Here is a 21,426-nt window from a genome sequence, read left to right as displayed (position 1 = left end):
GGCTGATGGAATCCACAGGAATCCCAGCCACGGTTATTTTTTGGGATCCTACCTGAATCAGAGGAACAAGAGATGGAGGCAAAGATCAGTTGCTGATCTCGTCCATTTTTATGCAAAACTGATCACTTCTGTGTCTCTTCATAGTGTGCAGTAGACAGTTTTATGTATTTTTTCTTCCTTCATTCCCTCCTTTTTCTGTCCTCATTTTCATAATTGTTTTTCTTTCTTCAAACAAAGTAATTTCCTGTGCTCCCCGAGGGACATGGAAGCAGGACGTAACCAAGCTGCATCTGAGCTCCTGATACAGATCAACTTTCTGTCAAGCATCATCTAGATAAAGCCACACACACACACACACACATACGTGGAAACCATTAATTCTTGGCTCATAATCTGGCTGCCAATCTCTCTCTCACATGATGTAGCTGGTATGGCAACTGAAAGGTGTCTGATTTATTGCTGGGAAAGCAGTGCCCAGAGTAAAGTGATGCCGTCTGTCCCCATCCCTCTTCGATGTCTCTGAGTTACAACCTCATTCATCTTTTTGCTGTTCTCTTGCCCTTTTTGTCTTCAAGTACAGAGGCTTTGTGTTAAATGAGCCCACAGAAATCATTCGGCCTAAGACAAAAGTTGCACTGAATAAAATCTGCAGACACCAACGGAACAATTTCAGTCTATCTGCTCTTTGCTGAGTAGTGAAGCAGTGCTGGCCGACGAGGAACTTTAGTGAAATGTCCTTTCTTACTTCCAGGACTTGTGGGAGGAGAAGCCGTTTATTAATTACACTGGGCTTTCCCGTGACTTTATGTGTACACATGGAGACAGCCAAACACATCGAGTAGAAAAATGGAACCGTGAAGCAGGAATCAAGGAGGAGAGATAGACTCCAGCAAAGGGTTGCTGAAATCCTCTGCAACACGTGCCATTTAATAGCAGTATTTATGAAAGATCAGCTCATCCGGTATATTGCGGATATATTTTCCCAGCTCCAGTCTAAAATCATCACGGTACCTCTACGGCCGTTTCAGGGCTCAGAAAGGGCATTTGTTCAGAGAGCCTGTGCATTTTAGAGGTCTGATGGTCTCTAAAGGTGAGCCCGTCAGACTTCTAAACCTGCCGGCCAGATGAACTGTAATTCTGGTAATCATACTCTCTAAAGGAGGATGTCCGTGTTCCCCTGAATCATCCAGCCAAACAACCCGGGCCCTATAAAATCTAATGCAGGCATTGCCATTGCCGTGTCAACGTGGGTTTCCACAAGGCTCAACCTACTGTCCATAAACATGCAGCTCGTGATACTTGTTGATTCTAAGTTGACCGTAGTGTAGAATGTGATTGTGAAATGTTCAATCGCTGTGGCAACCTGTCCAGTTTGGACTCTGTCTTCCCCCAGTGTTCAGTGTTTGCTTCGCAATACAATGAGCTGCATTGGTTTATAGATGGAAAATGCCATCAGCTTTTGGGCCATTTTCATCGATGCTCTTAAGGATATCCAGGAAAACGCATTATGACCAATCTTTCTGCTCCTATGGACCATCCACCCTCGGACTGTAAGATGTAAGAAACCTCATTATGTTACTCATGAAATGTGTGGGCACCTAGGGGCTTGGTTTAGTAGCTATTTGTCCTTAATCATTATTCGCCTGTCTGCTCGGTAATATATTGATATAGAAAAGGTGTGTGTGTGTGAAATGTTTTCTTATTTCAGGCCCTCCAACTTCCTCCTCAATCTCTTTGTCAATACAATTGAGCGTTAATACTCTGTGCAAACACATATCTTGACGGGAAAGTAAATCATCCTCTTATCTGTGAATGGCACTTCATTTTTACACCCACACCGTACTTGGCCTTTTGGCCCATTTTTTTTGAATCACTGCATTTGATATAAAACTGGAAAAATATCGCCATATATTTCGAATGTCTGCTTTTCCATTGTCTTGGATTCCATTCTGTGAATCAGGCAACCCAAATGGTTTGATACTTCAGTATATGATTTATTGCAATTTTTTGCTTCACTATCTTCACCTACTGCACAGAAATAGCTTTGTCCCTAGCTGTTAGTCGCCCATATGTGTTAGAATTAAAGGAAAAGAATAGATTGCACTGTTATTTACTTAGACGCTAGGAGTGGGGAAAAAAAAGTTTTTTTAAATATCTGCACAAAAGACCAAAAATGTGGCCATGAATATAATGAGTTTTAAAGATAATTAAAACTCCTCCTGGTCCTTTTTAGAGGTTAGTTTATGGCGTTTTTCCAGTTACCCCTCAAGTCTACCTTGCTTCAAGGTCAACGGGAAACGTTTAAGTGGAATTGGAGCCACAGTCTATCTTATTCATGCAATGAATTCATTGTAGAAGTCTTGTGTTTTGTTTCTTTTTTAATTTTAATTACCTGGAGGCAAAGTATTTTTGCCAAATTATCTTTTGGAGGCTGATCTTCAAATCTAAGCCAATGTTTCATGCAGGTAATGAAATGCAGCTTTTCTCACCTTGCCATTTCCATCAATCAAATCGTGGTTCCGTTCCTGCAAATTTTCATTTCCATTTCATGTAATCTTTTGCAGTGAATGCATTGCTTCATTATGAATCACATTGTCTAAAAAATATCTAGTCATCTATGTGACAAAGTATGGAAATTATAGCAGTATCCAACTGGGACATGAAGGGGAGCGCCTTGAGCACCAGCTGGAAGCGGAGACGGCCCTCGGATCCCAAACCTGCCTCTGATCTATCAGTCTTGTGTCAATAAATGGAAAGACTGGTGGGAGAAAGACATCTCCTTTTGTTTTTGTGCCAAAAATCCATGTTAAAAGCCACTTTGTTGGCTCGGCAGCATGGCCATTTGCCACCGAGGCCTTGGGTGCTATTTGGAGCTGACTGTTTAGCGACAGGAGTGAGGGAAGGTGAGATGAAATGCAATGATGGGGTGGTGGAAGAAGAGAGTGCAGCTTATAATTGGCAGATGCTATAATATGTTGTATCATTTAGAAGCAGTAATAAAATAATTGGGTGACTATCGGACAATTCTGGAATTCAATTGATCGTTAAAGAGTTATCAATAAAAAATGCACTAATTACAGCTGGGCTGGCAACAATAAGCTACTTTAATAATTGATACATCTGCCAATTATTTTCACGTTTAACTCTGCCAAGCTGATGTATTCAAATACCCAAATTATTCTGTTCACTGCTATAGATAACGTGGAAAAAAGAGCAAATATTCTCATTTCACTTAAAAAGTTGTGTATGCATTGTGTGGTATGGTTTCAAAATGATTTAATCAATGAATAAACAATAACCTTTTTCCAACTGACGTATCTATTTGCCAGAAAAAATGCTTTTAAATTGTCGAATTGGGTTCTGTGAAACTGGAGGCTGCTTTTACTATTTCCATTTCACAGGCTGTATAATTAATTAATCAAAATATATATATAATTAGTCTACAGTTCATTCAATACTAGTTATTTGTCAATACAAAAAAGCTGAAATATTCGGTACAGAATTGAACAGATTGATGCAGCACCATTATTTTGGCATTCTCAAACATCTTTTGTTCATGGCTGCATTGCCGGCACGCTGCTATATGGTTTCTGGCCCTGACCCACTTTCCTTAGAGGACGGTGACGTCACTTAATGAAACATCGCTTCTTTTTTTTTGTTCCCTTCCCAAAGGGTGCATCTGTGCAGTACAACAGACATGTACCATCTAAATCGTGCGTGCGTACGTGGTTACAGTTAAGAGCTCACGGTGCAGCCACCTGGACTGTACAGTCCAGGCCTAATTTTAGCATCCGCAAGTACAAACGCAAACTGACACCGTCTCTTTGTCTATCTGCCACACTGAGGCAGGCTCTTTCACTGAAACCCATAGCCGGGCTGAAGGTGAGGGCTGCCCGGGTAATGACAGACAGCCTCTTCTTCCTTGATATGTAGGTTAGGGATGGGGAGGTTGGAGAAGTGGTGACTAGCATAAAGGACGTAGGGAGGAGAGGTCTGCTAAATGACTTTCTTCCTTCCTGTGCCAGCCGAGGTATGTTGTGACCGACAAAGGGAGGCTGTTCTGATCCCTGTGTTCTATTCCATGGAGCTGTCCTTGTGATGAAGAAATTAGTAGACTATCTATTTACATGAAAGAAATCCTAAGACAAGGCTGAGTGTGTGTGTGTGTGTGTCACAGTAGCTGCTGTTTAGGAGCATATACACGTTTCTTTGTCAGTGCTTTCTGAGTAAATGACAGCGTCAGGCCGTCTCCTCTTCTCTGCTTCTTTTAACAATGACCTTCAGTGTTGAGACGTGGAGGTTTTCAGCGCCAGCAGAGTCCGTAATAAGCATAAGATGGAGGCTGCATTCATGTAGCTGCACGTCACGTGTCTCCTCGTGAAATCAGCATTTTTCTGTCTCGACGTCATTGCAGCATTGTGAGGTAATTGTTGGTGCATTTCTGTCCTGAGCAGCTTCGCTCTGCTCACCTGCCTCCTCCTCCTGCCTCGCCAGCAGTATGGGTGAATCCTTACAAATAAAGTCTTTCAAACCTTGTGTTTGCAACATGCCTGTCTAACTCTTTGCCTCCAGGTCGCGTTTTTCACTTATTCTATGTGCTTGTTTGTGTGATCGCGTTTTTCCCTTCATTTATGTGCTTGTTTGTGTGGCCGCCAGCCTTCATCCTGCTCTAATAATTGCTTGTCTCTGTCTGCGTCGGTGGGTCCAGATGTTTCTCCTTGAGTTCGGTCAACAGCCTGACTCAATACTTATAAGAACCCTCGACACCTTGTATTCTCTCATGCCGGTCGCCCACCTGACAACTACCAAGGTGTATTTATCCACTTTTGCAGTGAATTATAGATTGGGTGTGCAATTTTTTTTTAATGTTCATATGATGGTGTCCCTTCCAGTTCTGTGACTTTGAGGCTATTGTACCACCTACCCCGACAGAAGCAAACAGAGGCGAGACCAAAGGAAGTCAGAACGCACGATAGGTGCACAGATGCAAGCACACTTCTTAGTGTAGGACTCAACGGATTTAAATAATTTTGCTCTTCCAATTGGAAAATAAAATAATGTTGATTCGTTGCAGAGATTCTGCAGACAGTATAACTTGATTGACAAGATTTGAGAATAGTTTGCCTCCAAAATCGAATTTTTATTTGAGATTCACTGAGATAACCAACTGCTGCATTGTTGAACAGTATTGAATTAACCACCAAAGAAAGATAGACATGCTACATCGTAGGACTAAAGGTCTTGATTCGTGGGTGACAGATGGCCTAGAGAGGCCTAGATATTGTAATAAAGTATTTTCTTAATAGCATTGTAATCAGAGGAGTGCAGTATAATAGAGGAGATATAGATATATATATATATCTATACAAAGATATAGATATATATATATATATATAAAATGGGGGAAAGATGGGTCGGTAGGCTGCTGCTTTGGGGGAAGTTGCTCCTGTCTGTTTTTAGTTCGTAGGACCCTTTTTAAAGTTGGCTCCAACATTATCCTCTACTCTTTCCAGAGAGCACACAAACATTATTTTGACTAGAAAAATAACCTGCTACGGTCATTATAATGTTTTTTTTATTTTATTTTTTAGGTTCAGCAGTGTCCCCTCTTGTTTTGCTTTATGTCTGTCGCAGAATCACATTACTGTGTCTTGAGAGACCACTAATTATGTTAACACTTGCGCGAGCATCCCTCTGACCGGAAGCCATTCAGTCATTAAACAGTGTGCCACTCGCTGTTCTTTCCTCCTTCGTTAATTAACCCCAGCCAGACTCATTCATGTCACTTTTCACATCAACGTCCACTCAGATTTACGTCCTGCTCTACTTCAAATTATAGTAATATAGGATAGTAATTAATTACGTTATCTGGTTATTGCGCTTGTCTGTTCATGTGTAATGATACGCGTACGGTACCAGTCAAAGGTTTGGACAATAGTGCCATCAGGGGTAATCTTTATTATTTGAATTTTCTAAAAAGAAAGGAATAATTAAGTTAAAAGACGGTAAAAGTCATCAAACAAAATTTCTGAAGACCACATTTTGCTTCTTGCAAATTTGAAATAGATTGTGTGCTTCAATGTAGCGTGGAGTAAAAACTAAAAATCACTAAGAGACTGCTTAGTAATCCAGAATTTGACCATGACTGTGAACAATCTGCAAACCGAATTGGATATTTGTGATCATGAATAAATGTGAAATTTTTCCTACGGAATATTCTCACAGAAAAAAAGCCTCCTCTTAAGAAAAGTGTTTATCACTCTTTTTTTTTTTTTTTTTTTTTTACCCGTAAACAGTTTTGTCTCTTTTTCCTAGGCACCTTTTAATAGAAACAAGTGCTGGTCATCTAGGGTCCGATAAATATTCATCACGGTCTGTTTCTCTGCATATGCTTTTAAAATGGCATTTGAGCCTACGTGTGGGGTCGAAACAGTCAGCTGTCATTCTGTGTGCCCATTTGTATGTATGAATGTATGACAATAGCCGTTTAACGGATGCAAGGTGGAATAAGTTAGCGTTGGTAATGAAAGGATAGTTCTGTGTGAGACGGCCAGCAGGCCCCTCCGGATCGATTCAACACTTGGCTGCTGCTGCCATGCAGACGCAAGTATTAACGATGTAAAGAAAATGCGTTGAATGAGAATGATATTTGTGTTTAATTCATGAGTGAAGTCTGTGGTGTTGAATTTGAGTACCAGACAAATTAGAAATAGGATCTAGACACTGTGTGCGTGCGCGCTAGCAAGATATAGCATCAGGTTCCTGCTCTGAGGCTCAGCGTGGACCTGCATGTGCATTGAGGAAGAGATGATGTGATGGGTTCACAACGAGGCGAGGAAGAATGAGAGTCGAGGAATTGTCAGAAAAGAAATGGAGGGGTACAACTGGGCTTTCATTTGGGGTAAGAAATAAGCTGGGAGCATTTGGGTTGTGTTCGTTTGGGGTAAGTGTGCAACAAATGGATCCTACTAAATCCAAAAATTAAATTCACCACTGTCAATGCTGTCTAGAGTTCAGCCTGAGCTGCAAAACTTGATCTGCAGTTATTGATGAACTGACTGTTTGATATTTGAGAACACACAAACCAAATCTGTGCATCTTTTGGGTAAAATAATTTTGTTTGTTTGAGAAGGGAGGAGGGGTTTGTGTTTTCCGTATTAAGAAATACAACTTCTCCTTCTTTGCATACCAGTGTTGGATGTGTGCAGACGGCCCACTTTCCTTACAGGATACATTTGTAGTTTCTAAATTTTCAGATTTTTCCATCTTAAATGTACTGAAAACTTTCTTAAAAATACGATACACACTCTCCCACTTGTTGCTTTAACAACACAGTGATCATTTGAATGGTTGGTCATTGTGCAGCTCCATTAGAGCGGCTTTTGATCCGCTGCCTTGGTGATCGTTGTTGAATTCATGAGCTGAATCAGAAGATCAGAGCTCTCCCACGCTATGTGTAGCAGTACGAATTTGTATATTCTCATCCGAGGTTCGGTAGCGGGTAACTCTGCTCATCGGAGCTCTTAAGATATTCTTGTAAAACTTTAGGCTCATTGATTTTTACAGTGATTTTTATTTTTATTTTTCATTCATAAAGACGCCTTGAGGATTGGCTGTCTGTCCATCTGTGATGACCATGAACACATCAGATTGGAAAGACGGTCACTCAATAATACATGAAACCGTTGTCTTAAATCTCACCCACAGACGTTGCCCTTTAGTTATGCCTTTGGTGTGCATTTGTAATTTGCCATTGTTCTCTTCTTTTCCTCAGGATTGAAAAAACGTACCAGGAAGGCCTTTGGGATACGGAAGAAAGAGAAGGACAATGACTCCACGTAAGTCCTGATGCGCCTTCCTGGTGTCCTGAGAATTCCAAAATTAAAATGTATCTTCTGGAGGAAAGAAAGCGGTCTGAATGAAATAATTAAGAGAAGTGTGACTTTTCCTTGTTAACCCAGTTGATTACTTACATGCAATGAGCAGAGAATATCCAGTGTTTGTGACATTGCTTGTTAGCACAAAGCCAATGCAAATGTTCAACGTCATGCAAATACAGCAGGATCCTCTATAGATGTAAATGTTCAGTTAGATCACTCATCAAGTACTTGTGCTTTTCCGAATCTCTCTGGTATCGTGGTAGTTGTTTACCCATTTCGTAACTGCATGAGTCACTTTCCCTGAAAAGGGTTTTTGTGCTTCGACACATGAGTGAATAAATGAGCCGGCATGGTAGCGTGCCGTGAAAAGGATTTCTTTGAATATCCGTTATTAATATTTTGTCTCGAATGATTAGCAAAGCACTTGATTTGAAATGAAGAGTTCACATGTCACATGAATGTCATTCTGTCCTTTCGTCTCTCTGCTTATTTAAATCCTCACAGGGGGTCCCCAGACAGAGACAGTGGTGTAAGTATTACACAATATTTAATACCAGCCAGTTCTTTCACTTATATAAATTACTTTTCAATCTTGTGTGTAACTGGATGAAGTCCAGACTTCTGATTGTGAGTTCATTTTTTATTTTCTGTGTCCTTTTTACATGCCAGGAACCCCAAGAGGTTGAATCGGTACTGGCCTGTAACCACTAGTCCCTTTGGAGTAGATTAATCTCTAGAATAGTTTAAAGAGTTTAGAGTTTAGACTGGTAACGGACATCGCAGTACCTTCTTCAACTTGTCAGTCAGCCCCCAGCGTTGCCGCTCCAGCTATAGTTTCATTAGCAGCCTCCCCGAGAACAAATAGAGGCCTCTAAGGCAAACAGGGATGTGTGACAGTAGCTACCATAGAAATCAGAAACCGAATAAACTTTACCGTCACTGTCTGGTGGGATTTTAATCAAAGTGTCTCTCTCCCCAGTCTCAGAAGAAGACCAACGGGGCCCCAAACGGCTTCTATGAAGATATCGATTGGGAAAGATATGTAAGTGATAAGATTATTATTTTGTGCTGATTTTGATAATGTATTCACTACTAGTGGCCTGCTTTTATATAGCGTTGATCCATTTTATTTATTGATATTTTATTTATAAACATCTGTGTGCTGTTGTGAGCAGAACTTTTATCCCTGGCAACATTAAACTTGCTTGCATTCGAAATACTGACTTTGTCAATGTGCATTTTGTCAAACTATTTAATACAGCTTGACAAAATTAAATAATTAAACGGCAAACCTACCATTAGATCGGATGTTACGGTACAATTGATCAACATCCCTTTGTCATTACTTTTGTAAACCGTTTATATTGTACTGGTGCGTGTTACTGATTACACCAAACAAACATTCAGAGAGCTTCATACAGTCTATTTGTGTTACAGAACTCTCCTGAGGTGGATGATGAAGGCTACAGCGTTCGACCTGATGAGGAGTCCGAAGAGGGAGATATCCTCAGAACTGCATGATTTCTTTTTTCAAAGGATTCATGTCTTATTTCTCTCTGTTAGCGTGGCTCTCCAAAAATGGATTCCTTCCAAATCCAGTTATGGATTGAAACTAGATCAGTTTGTATGTCATGTCACTCTTAAATTGAGCTGCGTCTGCCCAATATGAGCAAAAATATATATATCATCAAATATCCATTACATTAACACCTTAAAAGCCACCCCAGGTTAAACTAAATATCAGATTTAGAAATGTTATGATGCTGCTTGTCTTTATCACTTTGCAATCTCCTCCTAAATGGGATTTGATTTTGACTTGGATGCACCTTCATCGTGAGACTGGTTTTCACAAATCCTGGACCACCTTCATTTAAGGTCGTAAACTCTTTCCTTGACGCCGCACTACCGCCTACCATCAAGAAACCCCACTTCTTTTCCTCTGACGAGTCGGAAGGAGAGGAGGACCACAAGAAGAAGTTCAAAATCAAGATCAAGCCGCTGCCGTCGGATCGCGTGGCCTCAGTGCCCTCGGTGGACGAGCTCAAAGCCTCCATAGGCAACATTGCCCTGTCCCCGTCTCCGATGGTGAGTACCTCTGACGCCACTGTCCTCTCATTGCTGGCTTTCCTTTACAGCCGGATGTGCTGAGGTGGCTCTAATGTGCATATGTGAATCTCTTCCGAGAGTCTATCGTTTTTCCCTCGCCAAGATGCTGCTTTCTCGCCACAATATTTCTCCTTCATCTCACTGGTTTGTTTTAGGCAAGGATGGTCACACTCATTTTGAAAATGAAACTTTTATGCGGCCATAGAACTAGTTTGTTTAAATGGGCAGTAACCGTAGCTCTGGTTTTGAACCCTGCACTGATGAGCGAGGTCGGCTCATTCATGTGAAAGTTTGAATTTGTTAATTCATGAACCTTGGGATAGTGTCAGTGACCCCAGTGTTTTTCCACTTAGTTGTTTCATTAACAACAGACAGCCGTCCCGCCACGGCAGAAACCGCAGAACAGGGAGCTACTGTGTGTGTGTGTGTGTGTGTGTAGCTCCTGTTTAAGGTGAAGCAGCTTAGTTAATGAGTCCAAATTCAAGCACACATTCCCTTCACCTGGCCTGACTCTGACACAGGCTTCCCCTGCCTGCCTGTAATTCTCTTCATCTTCAGCGAGCACAGTTAGCTTGGGTGCCCATTTGAATAATTCAGGTAGGAAAGTGGGCCGAATGTTTGTTATTTGAGCTTCTGGATTTAGTAATCCAATCCAGGCTCTGTGTTTTTGCCCACTGCCTCTGTCAAAGTGATCAGGTGTTGATAATGGCTAAATAGATAATGGGTTGTGGAGTAGATGGGAGGCTTGTTTTCAGGTTTTTGCTCACTAATAAGACACTGAAATAATTTGCAATCAAAGGAAAATGAATCCAATAACTTTTCCAATGGAGTCATTGTTAAAAATATGTATAAGGGGAGGTGTGGGGGGGGGGCTGCCAATAAAAAGTTCCAGCTTGTCAAATTTTCTTTTATCGTTCAACAAACAAAAATTGTCGTTGTTACTGGCATTTTATTGAATGAAGGATCAATCAATTAGACAGAAATATGATGCACAGATTGAAGATAAATACAAATTTGTGATGTGATTGAACAACTGCCTCCTTCTCCTCCACCAGTTCAAATTAGCCTCACGTTTGCCCTGGTAGAGGTTTTCCCTCGCAAATAAATTACACAACAAGTCACACAGCTCCGCCCAGTCAACATTGGGTAACCGTGGCAATGAGCCGGCAGTACAATGGTCTGATGAAAAGGGGAGAGGGGCCAAATGTTTACAGGCCTCCAAAAGCACTGTGTCTTTCTACTTCGTCCTGAACTGATGGAGTGAAGCGTTATCCCAATCAAATACATTAATAACATTTCTTTTGTTTTTCTGAATGGATTATGCATATATGCATCATCTTGTGATAGGGACACATAACGCTGGTTAAGAGCTTATTCCACATAAAACCTTTGTCTTCACGTGGTGTTAGGAGGAGTAGTGGGTGATGTGGAGATAGGGAGGGATCCTATTAGTGACTGACAGATGATGTGCTTTTCTGTTTTCTAACTATTCCACCCCTTCTTTTTATTCCTCTCATTCTTTTGCTGCCTCTAATGATGCTAACCTCTGTAGAGGAGTCCGGTAAGCCTTTGCTTTGCATGCTGTTGTGTTCAAAGACTGTCCGCAAATAAAATAGTCTCTGTGTTGCTGAGAATAGGCCTACTACAAATGGCTAGTGTCCAATACTTATTATCAGCCCGGCATGTATATGGCAATGTCCTGTGTGTTGGTGGGAGTCTGTTTCCTTGTGGTGATATGTTCATGCAGAATACTGTTTGGTGGATTTTTCTGCCTTGGTACTCACTTCAAGTACAACTGTGCTTTCTTGTAAGTTGTTTCCGCCTACAAAGACGTCTTAAATCTGCTTTTAATTGGTTGTGGAGTCTTGAGCTTTCACTTCTAAGCCCAAATGAACGACTTCATACGCTAGAGGAAGCAAAAAAAAGGGTCTGAAATGTTGAGATGTTAGTAACTTCACAAATAAGAGGTATTGAGTCACATATTATTCTTCCTTTTTTCTTAGTAGTGCTGGCATTTACACTAGGATTTTAAAATCCTTTTAAACTTTTAAAATGTAAATAATTATTTTTATTATATCATATGTGCCGTTAGTGTGGCCAGCTGCGATGTAGTCAGTTCCACACAAAGTCCCCTCACTCAACAGCCAAAAGGTGCATTATTGAATTTAAAAAATGAACAAAAACATATCTTGTTCAGTCTCAATATCTAATTTCAGATATTGCACACAATTGTTTTGAGTGGTCTATTTTACAGCATTATCTACAGTATACGCAGTTATTTGTATGGTGAAGACCAGAGGTACGTCCCTGACGGAGGCTGAAAGGTTGGAGTGTGTGGCAGAACTTCCTGTTCACATACAGCAGGGAGAAGATGATTGGTTAAGCGTATGACAAACAGTGTTGCGCTGTGTCCCGCACCAACTTACCCAATAGAAAGAATCCTTTCCACCAGCATGTCCCACCCCCTTGCTGCATTGCGTTAATCAGTCATGGCTCACTGCACAACTAGAACAAGCGAAAGACCGATAGAGGGGGGGACGGGGGAGACGCGTGTGGAGGGTAGATGGAGGCTTCATACGAGACAGAGGTGACAATAAAGAGGCTTATTATATCCTTTTTTTTAACAAAAAGGATATAATAAAGAGAAGGGTATAGAAATAAAGATAAACAACGAAGGAAGGGAGAGAGAAGTTCAAAGATTTTGTAGAATTTGAGATGCATGCGAACATTCTTATTTATCTGAAGGCCTCACCACACAAGGCAGCACAAGGAATTTCAGACAAAGTGAATATGAACCCCGAATCTGACCAAGTTGTTCTTCTTCTCATGTATTGGATGTCTGCTTTACTGATTTGTCACTCTCTGACCAGGTGTCTCTTCTCTCTTCCTTTTTGCTGGTCACAGAGACGTAGCCCGGTAAGTGTCCTTTTCTTTCCGGCTTCCTGCGTTCAGGCCCAAAAATATGTCACATGCTTCTCGTACCCTTTTGTTCCTCACCTTGTCTTCGGAGTCGGTTGAGTAAAACAGCGAATGCTGTGGGTTCAGTGGCCGAGGCGACGGGTCACCGCTGTTTACTGATTTGTTTAAACATTCATATTAAAACGTTATATTATATTACTTGTTTTTCACATTGAATAGCTTCATGCTTGGTCTCTGTAGTGTAGTGGGATAAAATGTGGACCGTTGACAGCTGGGCCCGTGGATGTCTTACTCCGGCACCTCCCCATCGTCATGTGTTCTCCTCTTAACTGATAGCGTATCCTCCCCTCTCTTACCCTCTCTCTCTCCTCTCCTTTCTTGGCCTCATGTGTCCATCCTATGGTGAATTCATACATATGCTTGCACAGAAATGGGTGTCAGAGGCAACACTATGGGGCTGGTGTCTCTTCAACATCAGAACGTATACCAGAGCTGGCTTCTTAAGACTTCAAAAGCACGTTTTGAAACCATGGCAATACTTTTTCTTCTTCTTTTTTCAGCTTTGATACTTCAAACCACTGCTCACTGCACTGTAATGTCAATGCAGGCAGCAGTGGGAATTATCTTAAGTGACACTAGCGATATTACTGATATGGACCTTTTATTAACTTATTGGAGTCCCCTTAACATTAACTGTATCCTTAACGATGTATATCCATACGGTGTGCAGCCTGTGACCCGTTCCCTCTCTCTCCTCATATGCTCTTACGTCTCTTCTGTCTAAAGGCAAACTTCTTCCTGTAACAGAACCCTATTCTGTACTGCAGTGTTTGTGTGTTTTCGTAACGCCTTCTCTGATGTAGCTCGTAGCTGGGCAGGCTGTTCCACGAGTCCCCTCAGATGAACTCAAACTGAGGCTGAAGTTTGTCCCCCTGACCTTCACTACCGTGCAGCCTACATCAGTGTTCTGTTTGAACCATAAAATAAATGGTGGATTATCTTGGACTGCCATACTATACGCTACGGTTTAATATGTTTGCACCTGTTTTTATATAAAGGGCCTCTGCAGGACTTGTTACATAGACAAATGTTGCTATAATTGATGTAATATTTTAGTTGTTAGTGACTCTGTTTTTACATTTTTTTATGTCATGTTGTCCTGTTGCAGGGTTTGAAAAGGAACCCTTCCAGTGAGTATTATTCTTGGGCCAGGTTCTGTTTTTAATAATTGTGAATTGAATTTAATGCAAGGGTCACACAAGCTAAAATGATGGAATTATGCTTCCAGGTGAGGAGATTGTCAGGCCGAGACGTGTTGTGCCTACTTTACCCATAGTGGCCCCCACATCAGCTCCAGCACTACAACCCCCCGGGTATGCACCTCACTGTTCCCTGGCAAGGGACAGGCTTAATGTTACGGTGTTATGTGTATCATACGGCACGTGTCACTGCTGAATCCCTGGCTCATCTCATTGTGCTGCATATACTGCACATTAGATCCATCGAGCCGTGACATATTCTGTCGTGGTCGGATGGGCCTGGCATTTGAGTCTCGTCGATCTACGGACACTTTATGCAGTTATTAGTTAGGTTCAAACTGTCTTTCTGTTTGTCCATTACCATGAGACATGGTACAGATGCATCCTAGTCAGGTAGATATCGTTCTCCACAGCTTCACAATGCAATCACCCTCTCTCACCCTCAATAAACATAGCAAAAGTAGGCAAAGATTCCATCATCTCCGCACATAATCTATACACGTGATGACAGGATGATATAATCTATACCTCCTATATTATGTTCCCTGTAGCTGTTTTGTCACACAACCCCTTCAACTATATTTACCTTTTCGGCTGTTGCAGCACCCAAAAAACGGCAGCCTCTGAAGACCGCACAGACTTATTTGGGCCTCCACTGGAAACAGCCTTTGGAGAACCGAAGACTGAAGGTAACCCTCCTCTCTGTGCTTTTGTCCCTCTCCACGCGTCTCTGTGTAGGACTTAGTGGTTCTATGACAATATGTTTGTGTTAACAGTTGTTTTTTCTCTGTAGCAACAGAATGAAAGGGCTTTCTAAATAAACACTTACTGTTCTTTTAAGGCTGCCAGCAAAGCCCTGCTTGGCTGTCAAAGAAGCTGCCCTCTATCTCTTTTCTCGTCCCTCCCTCTCACCTATTTCTCTCAAATCAGTTGTGTTCCCTCTGGCTTGCTGTCCAGTTGTGGATTCACTCCAACTGTATTTGCTAAGGTCAAAGTTAAAATTGATCATGTGCACTCTGCAGCTTGTTGATATGCAGACTGTGCTCTCACCAGCTGTGAGCCAATCCAGAAGGATTTAGTGGTGCAGGCTGCTGGAGAGCTCCCTTCTGTTACGCAACTACCATGTCAGGCATAACTCACACAAATTCCCTTTGTACATCCATTCAGAGGAATAAAGACAGCTCTATGTGGGACGTTGAGCTTTCCTACTTATTCTGGTTTTATCTTCCGATCATCAACAGCAGGGCAGTGTAAAATAGAGGAAATCTCTAGTCATGGTGTATGTAATTTTATGCACAGTTTTAAGTTGTTACAGCTTGCTAAAACTAATACGGTCTCAGACAATAGCCCTGCAATAAATCCTATCTTCACGGAAAGTATGATCAGTTTTTAATGGAGACAGACGGTACCTCATGGGGATTTCAATGTTTCTGTCCAGTCATTTGTACTAGAGATGTTTTATCATTGACCAGTTTATTAGGTTGTTAATAAATCTTATGAAGTTCAGTTGTTCTTGAAATGGGTTTTAGAGAGATGTTGAGTCCACTATTGGGTCATTTTGAAGGATGTGCTTTTGAAGGGAGCATTTACAACTCGCCTGCACTGAAGGTGTTTACCGAATAAACTTGTACCGGATAAATAGGCTTTAATTCACCTGACCTGACCTGTTCTGTCCCCTCCTGAACACAGTGGGTCTCTCTGAGTCTGATCCTTGGGGGGCTCCTCTGTCAGAGCCTGAATCCTCTTTGACAAGATCCTTCCCCACAGGAAGTAAGTTTTCATCATTTCGGGGCATTTTTTTCCGCGCCTCTTCTTGCCCTCGGAATGACTGCACAGATGCATCAGCTCCCCGCATGAACCTCATCATCATCATCATCATCATCATCATCATCATCGAACCACCTGACCTGATCAAACACTGTGTGGCGATAACAATCTGCTTTTTATTACAAACTTTCATGTCATCAGCCATTTCACACCGCAAATAGTTTCTAATGTTGGTTGTAGTTTATTATGGGGGAGTTCAGTCCCTGTCTGCCATTCTGCACTGATCCATTCTCTCTCACCTCCTCCTTGCATCTGGAGACTGAATGTGCTTTGTCGCATGGTTGAGGATTTGTGGGAAGATCCCTTCTCCTCAAATTCTTGTTGTTGGGTTTCGCAGGTGTGGTAAAACCTCATGTTTTGATCCAAACTTGTTTTTTGCTTTTTGCTTTTGTTGCTAAAGGTGAGTGCAGTGCTAATCTATGAAATAAGAATTATTTGCAAAAATCAGCATTGTATGCCATTGTATTGCCGTGACAAATGTCTTCAACAGGAATCTGTACGTGCGAACCTGATGAAAAAGATTGTGGATGTTCATTCACTTATCATTTTATTGCAGCTCCACCTCCACTTCCCCCCAAGAATGTCCCAACTTCCCCCCCATCGACTGGCTCTCCGCCTGCAGATGGCGCTGGTAAGAGTTCTTGTATATTACACCATCACCTCGGGGTAAAAACCTCAATTTAATCTCAACAGCGCGTTTATCTCCAACTTTCTGGCTCTGCCTGCCATTCTTCCCGTTGTGCGTGTGTGTGAACTTACTGAGCATCTCTTCAAACTGTCTTAGTTTCAGAGGAGTTAACAGAAGCTGACAGTTCCACCAGGAAGCCCTCAATCGCTGACTTGGATAACATTTTTGGACCAGAAGAGCCTCCCCCTGCTGGCGAGGAGACTGGTGACACATGGGTCTGCTTCAGTGCCGAATCTTCCAAGCGGCCACAACTACCAGAGGAACCAGCGCCTGCCCTACCAGCCTCCCCGCCTCCACCTCAATCTCCTGCCCCACCCTTACCTACATCACCCCCTCCTTCAGAAGACCATGCACCACCTCTCCTTGAATCACCTCCCCCAAAGGAAGAACCTCTGCCTACTCTCCCAGCCTCCCCGTCATCCTCAGAGGAGCCCACTGCCCCTCCCGCCCCTTCATATCCTCTTACCCCAGAGGTCCAAAGCCCTCTCTCACTTGCCACTTCTCCTCCCTGCGCACTTCCAAAAGAACTTGCATCTCCTCCCGCTTCTTCCCCCCCTCCAATTGACTCCTCCTCCAGCGTCCTAGTAGGCCCTGCTCCGAAAGCAAGCACCCCTCCTACCGATGGACCATCAACATGCTCCACCCCTCCGCCTCGGATGCCGTCTAAGGAGGAGCAGCCCAAGAACACAGACTTCACCGCAACCAAAGAGGATGAAACTGTGCCCTTGTCCAGCGAGGCCAACCAGGGGAGCCATAGTACACCTCCTCCACCTCCTCCCCCCACATATCGGGCGGTGGTGTCGTCACCAGGTCCCACATCTGGAGCAGGTGGCTCAAATAGTGGTGAGCAGTAGTTCATGACTCTAACTATAATATAATCTATAGAGGGAAGGCTTTTTTAGAGCTTGGATTGACTCTCACTTGAACACAAATGGAATTCTGAAAGCCAAGAAAGAGACACCAGCTAGGTGATCCATACAAATAAACAGCTGTGACGGGATTGACAGCAGTTGAGGCTGGATTTTTCACCACTATGGCACCATGTTTAAACACACAGTGAATCGCAAATCTACGTACATTTGTATTGAAATAATTGTGTGAGCCATCAATCCAAACAAACATAAGTCAATTAAGAAGTTAAAAAAAAGAAAATCATCATAAAACATAAACCATATTTAAAAAAATAATTATAATAATATAATAATAATTCAAAATAAAACACTCCAAAACTGAAGTGGCCTTTTAGGTACACCGATCCGTAGTATCACTATCATGGCAGTGTCTAATAGCAGTCTAGTAGTTCACAAAAGAAAGAGTGTGTCACAAATAGCTGCACAGAATGTAACAAGACACTGATGTTTTTTAGATTATTTTGATGTTTGCAGTTTTAGGAAAAATCCTATTTGTCAGTTTCAACAGATACTCAAGGAAGTTAAAACAGGAGGTTGTTCTTAATCCTTTAAAAAGGTGTGCATCTGTTTACAGCGAAATAAAATGTTCTACATTTGCATTGTTTCCCTAACAATATTGAAAATATGCTTTGTGAGTGAGACTGTGAGCGTCTTTTAATAAATTATTATTATTATTATTATGTAATCCATATCTGTTACTTTTCTGTTCTGCAGGTTCCTCCTCGCCGGTGCGACCCGCCACTCCTTCTTCAGTCAACCCGACCCCACCACCGCCTCCCCCTCGCCCCCCTTCACGGCCCAAACTTCCTCCAGGCAAACCAGCCGTAGGAGATGCAGTTAGTGTTACATTTTATAGTTTCACTACTTATTCAGATGTTTGTGTTGTGGTATTTTGCCAACTATTTGGTGCTGATTTACCAATATTGAACTGTTTGACTGTTGCAACAAGTTGTGGTCAGTTTCCAGGTGGGAGAGTTCGAACAATCAGAGCTTAATCTAATTGTTTGAATTAATTATTTGTCTAACTTTATTTTATTGTGTTCAGAATCGTCCGTTCAGCCCGCCGGTCCACTCCGCCAGCCCCCCTCCCGTCGCCCCGTTGGCGCGGGCCGAGAGCACCTCTTCCATCTCCTCCACCAACTCCTTGAGTGCCGCTACTACGCCCACCGTCAATAAAGAGCTCTCCGTGTCCGTGTCAGGTGTGTGATCCCTCAACTGTCATTGAGCTGGGCAGCCTGTCGAATATTAAAAGTTCATTAATGATTTTATGCACTGGCCCCGTCCTTCCTTGCACTCTTCGATTTATGTTTGAATGACTCATGCGGCTTTGTCTGTATTTACTTTTTGTGGAAACAGTGACAGTTTGTTGGAAATGATTATTTACTGAATGAAGTCAGTAATACAGCACCAACGTTAATTATTAAACCCATCCATTTCAGCAGCTTATATCTGCAGATTGATTCTGTAAAACATTGCAATCATTTGCATCCTGTTTTCTATTCATTTGAAATACGAGTGAATAACTCCTAAAGATAATTTGAATACAAGGAATTGCAATCCTTCTCATAAACATTGTCTAGTCAGACCATTCGACACACATTTATAACTGTACTCAAACAAACAAAACCTTTTTTAAATGAATACACGAGAACCATTTATACACTTGTGGTGCAGTATTATGAGGATGGATAATCGCCAATCTCAGTAGACTGTAACGAGTCATAGTAGATTTAAGAAAAGACTCTTCAGGCAGCAGTTAAACAATATCAAAATAAAAATAGTTCTTGGTTGGAGGTTTGTTTTTTTTAAACTGATTACAGAGACAAACATGTAAACGGCTTCCTTACTGTGAGACCTTAATATAAATACTGCCCGAAATGTATACATCATTTATTTATCACAGTTATGTTGGTGGAACAGTGTTAAAAGGTCAATGAAACCTAAAATCTGCCGCTACTTCAGCTTCAGTGCTTTTTATTTGGACATTTTCATCTTTTTCATCGTTTTTGTTTTAAGATGCGTCCCTTTTTTTTAAACTTGTTTTAAGTCCAGTTCTTTTCATAATTTTACTTATGATTGATTTTTCCTTGGCTTGATTTTCTTTCTGCTTTTCTGTTTTGCTGTTTGTTTGTCTCTTTATTTGTCCTTTTGGCTTGTCAGAAGACGATGCTTATGTAGACAAACTGCCCACCTTTGAGAGACACTTTGATTCGTTTGCAGGTATAGTAAAGATCTCCTCAGAGAGAGGAAGGGGTTGGGAAGGACTGTCTCAGTGTTTTATCTGTTCCATATGTTTACACATAGTGCACACATAGTGCACTTAACATGGATGGGACCACCTCCCACCCACACTCAGTATTTTCGTGCTTCAGTCAGTCCAAGTGTTCAGGGAGACACACGTACTTTTTCCCCCCAAATTATGTTTCAGTTCCATTAATCTTTTCACCTTTTATACATCTGAAGTTATGAGACGTGTTAAAAAATCTCTTATCATTTTCCTAATCGCTACTGATTTCACAAGTCTGCATCAGGTTTTGCTTGCAGAGCAGGAAGGCATTCATTTTATTCTTTTCAAATTCATTATTCATTAAAGCGGTAATTTTTCTTCACCGTTTTCCCTTTTGCCATCGCTTATCTTTCCACATATTTGCCAGGTATTTTCTAGACATGACTAGCATCTCTCTTTCAGTCGCTCTCAAACCTCTTTTGTTACCCGCAGACAAAATCTGCAAAAGCAGTGGTGACACAAAAAGCAAAGCTGCATCTATTGCACAACATGTTGTCATTTGTTTTTCTATAAAATAGTGTCCTCCCCTTTGCCCATCTGCCTGCTCATCAGACTTTTCTCTGTTTTATGACTGTGCACCAGTGGCTGTTTCGCCATGTCACCATGAAAACCATGCGTCCCTTTTCTCTGAAACATATATTGTGTTTGTGTGTAGAGTGCAGTGCATTTCCTCCCAGATACCCTGACTCTCAGCCTGCACCACCAGAGTGTGTTTGCGGCTTCAATGAGCGTGCCTGAAGAGCTCCTTATCTGTGGGCCCTTGAGATCCATATTGTTAGTCATACTCTCTCGCATGCGCACACACACACACACACACACTCTCTCAAACGCACACTCTCACGCATACTGTCAGACTCAGAGCTACTGCTCACAGATTTGTTTGAAGTCTGGCATGAGAATTGGCCTGAATTAGACAAGCGGCAGCTGTTTGGTATTCATGCCGCCCTCTCTGTGCCACTGGAGTGGCACGGCACAGCCTCGAGTTCCACCGATCTCCACCTGGCCCCAAAGCTTCTGACTGCTCCTATAGTTGACCCCCTCCTTCCCCCCACCCGGCGCACACCTCTCACTCATGCACTCTCTAGCCGGAGAAAATGACAACCTGCCTAACCCCGCCCTCTGCATCTGAACAACTGCCCTTTTGTTCTCTTCACGGTGCGTTCAACTCTGTTAGTCCATTCACTCAACACACCTTCAATGCCGGGACATCACACAGAATATATGGACGAGAACAAGCTGCTGTTTAAACAAATTAAACATTTAAAAAGCATATGTATATATTTTCTCTTTTGCTTGAATTTTTATTTGTTCTTTGTCATTTAGGAAATATGGCCACACGTAGTAGTGCTTGCTCTTGCACCTGCATCTCTGGTAGCACTTTGATGTCCTCACTAGGAAAAAGGAGGTGGAAACTATGTCTTTTCATTTTGACTTTCTGGGTAATAATAATCTTATCTGAACCTTTTTCCAACATTGCTCAGTTGAAGTAATAGGCATGGCTTAATCAGATTAAGTTGGGCGTGATACATTTTTCAAAGATGTATTATGA

The 21,426-nt window shown here is 41.9% G+C and overlaps 1 protein-coding gene across 7 annotated transcripts in view; it reads left to right on the top strand.

Moving 5' to 3' along the window:
* Positions 1–21,426, top strand: part of sgip1a (SH3GL interacting endocytic adaptor 1a) — a 42,365-nt gene that overhangs the window by 12,015 nt on the left and 8,924 nt on the right. For 3 of the 7 annotated variants that reach the window (XM_078108158.1, XM_078108161.1, XM_078108157.1), the window contains 15 exons: positions 7,775–7,838; positions 8,385–8,409; positions 8,550–8,570; positions 8,860–8,922; positions 9,318–9,381; positions 9,787–9,965; positions 12,891–12,902; positions 14,074–14,095; positions 14,194–14,278; positions 14,768–14,853; positions 15,854–15,934; positions 16,548–16,622; positions 16,776–17,522; positions 18,305–18,426; positions 18,636–18,789. In XM_078108158.1, the coding sequence (XP_077964284.1) occupies positions 7,775–7,838; positions 8,385–8,409; positions 8,550–8,570; positions 8,860–8,922; positions 9,318–9,381; positions 9,787–9,965; positions 12,891–12,902; positions 14,074–14,095; positions 14,194–14,278; positions 14,768–14,853; positions 15,854–15,934; positions 16,548–16,622; positions 16,776–17,522; positions 18,305–18,426; positions 18,636–18,789 (1,800 nt within the window). Of the gene's footprint in view, positions 1–7,774; positions 7,839–8,384; positions 8,410–8,549; positions 8,571–8,859; positions 8,923–9,317; positions 9,382–9,786; positions 9,966–12,890; positions 12,903–14,073; positions 14,096–14,156; positions 14,279–14,767; positions 14,854–15,853; positions 15,935–16,547; positions 16,623–16,775; positions 17,523–18,304; positions 18,427–18,635; positions 18,790–19,750; positions 19,811–21,426 lie in introns of those variants that run through there. The other 4 variants (XM_078108159.1, XM_078108160.1, XM_078108162.1 and 1 more) reach the window with 4 other exon arrangements.

This window comes from Gasterosteus aculeatus, chromosome 8, assembly GCF_964276395.1.
Source record: "Gasterosteus aculeatus chromosome 8, fGasAcu3.hap1.1, whole genome shotgun sequence".
Taxonomy (NCBI): Eukaryota; Metazoa; Chordata; class Actinopteri; order Perciformes; family Gasterosteidae; genus Gasterosteus; species Gasterosteus aculeatus.
The sequence above is the reverse complement of the archived record's forward strand: the minus strand, read 5'-3'. Positions and strand labels throughout refer to the sequence as shown.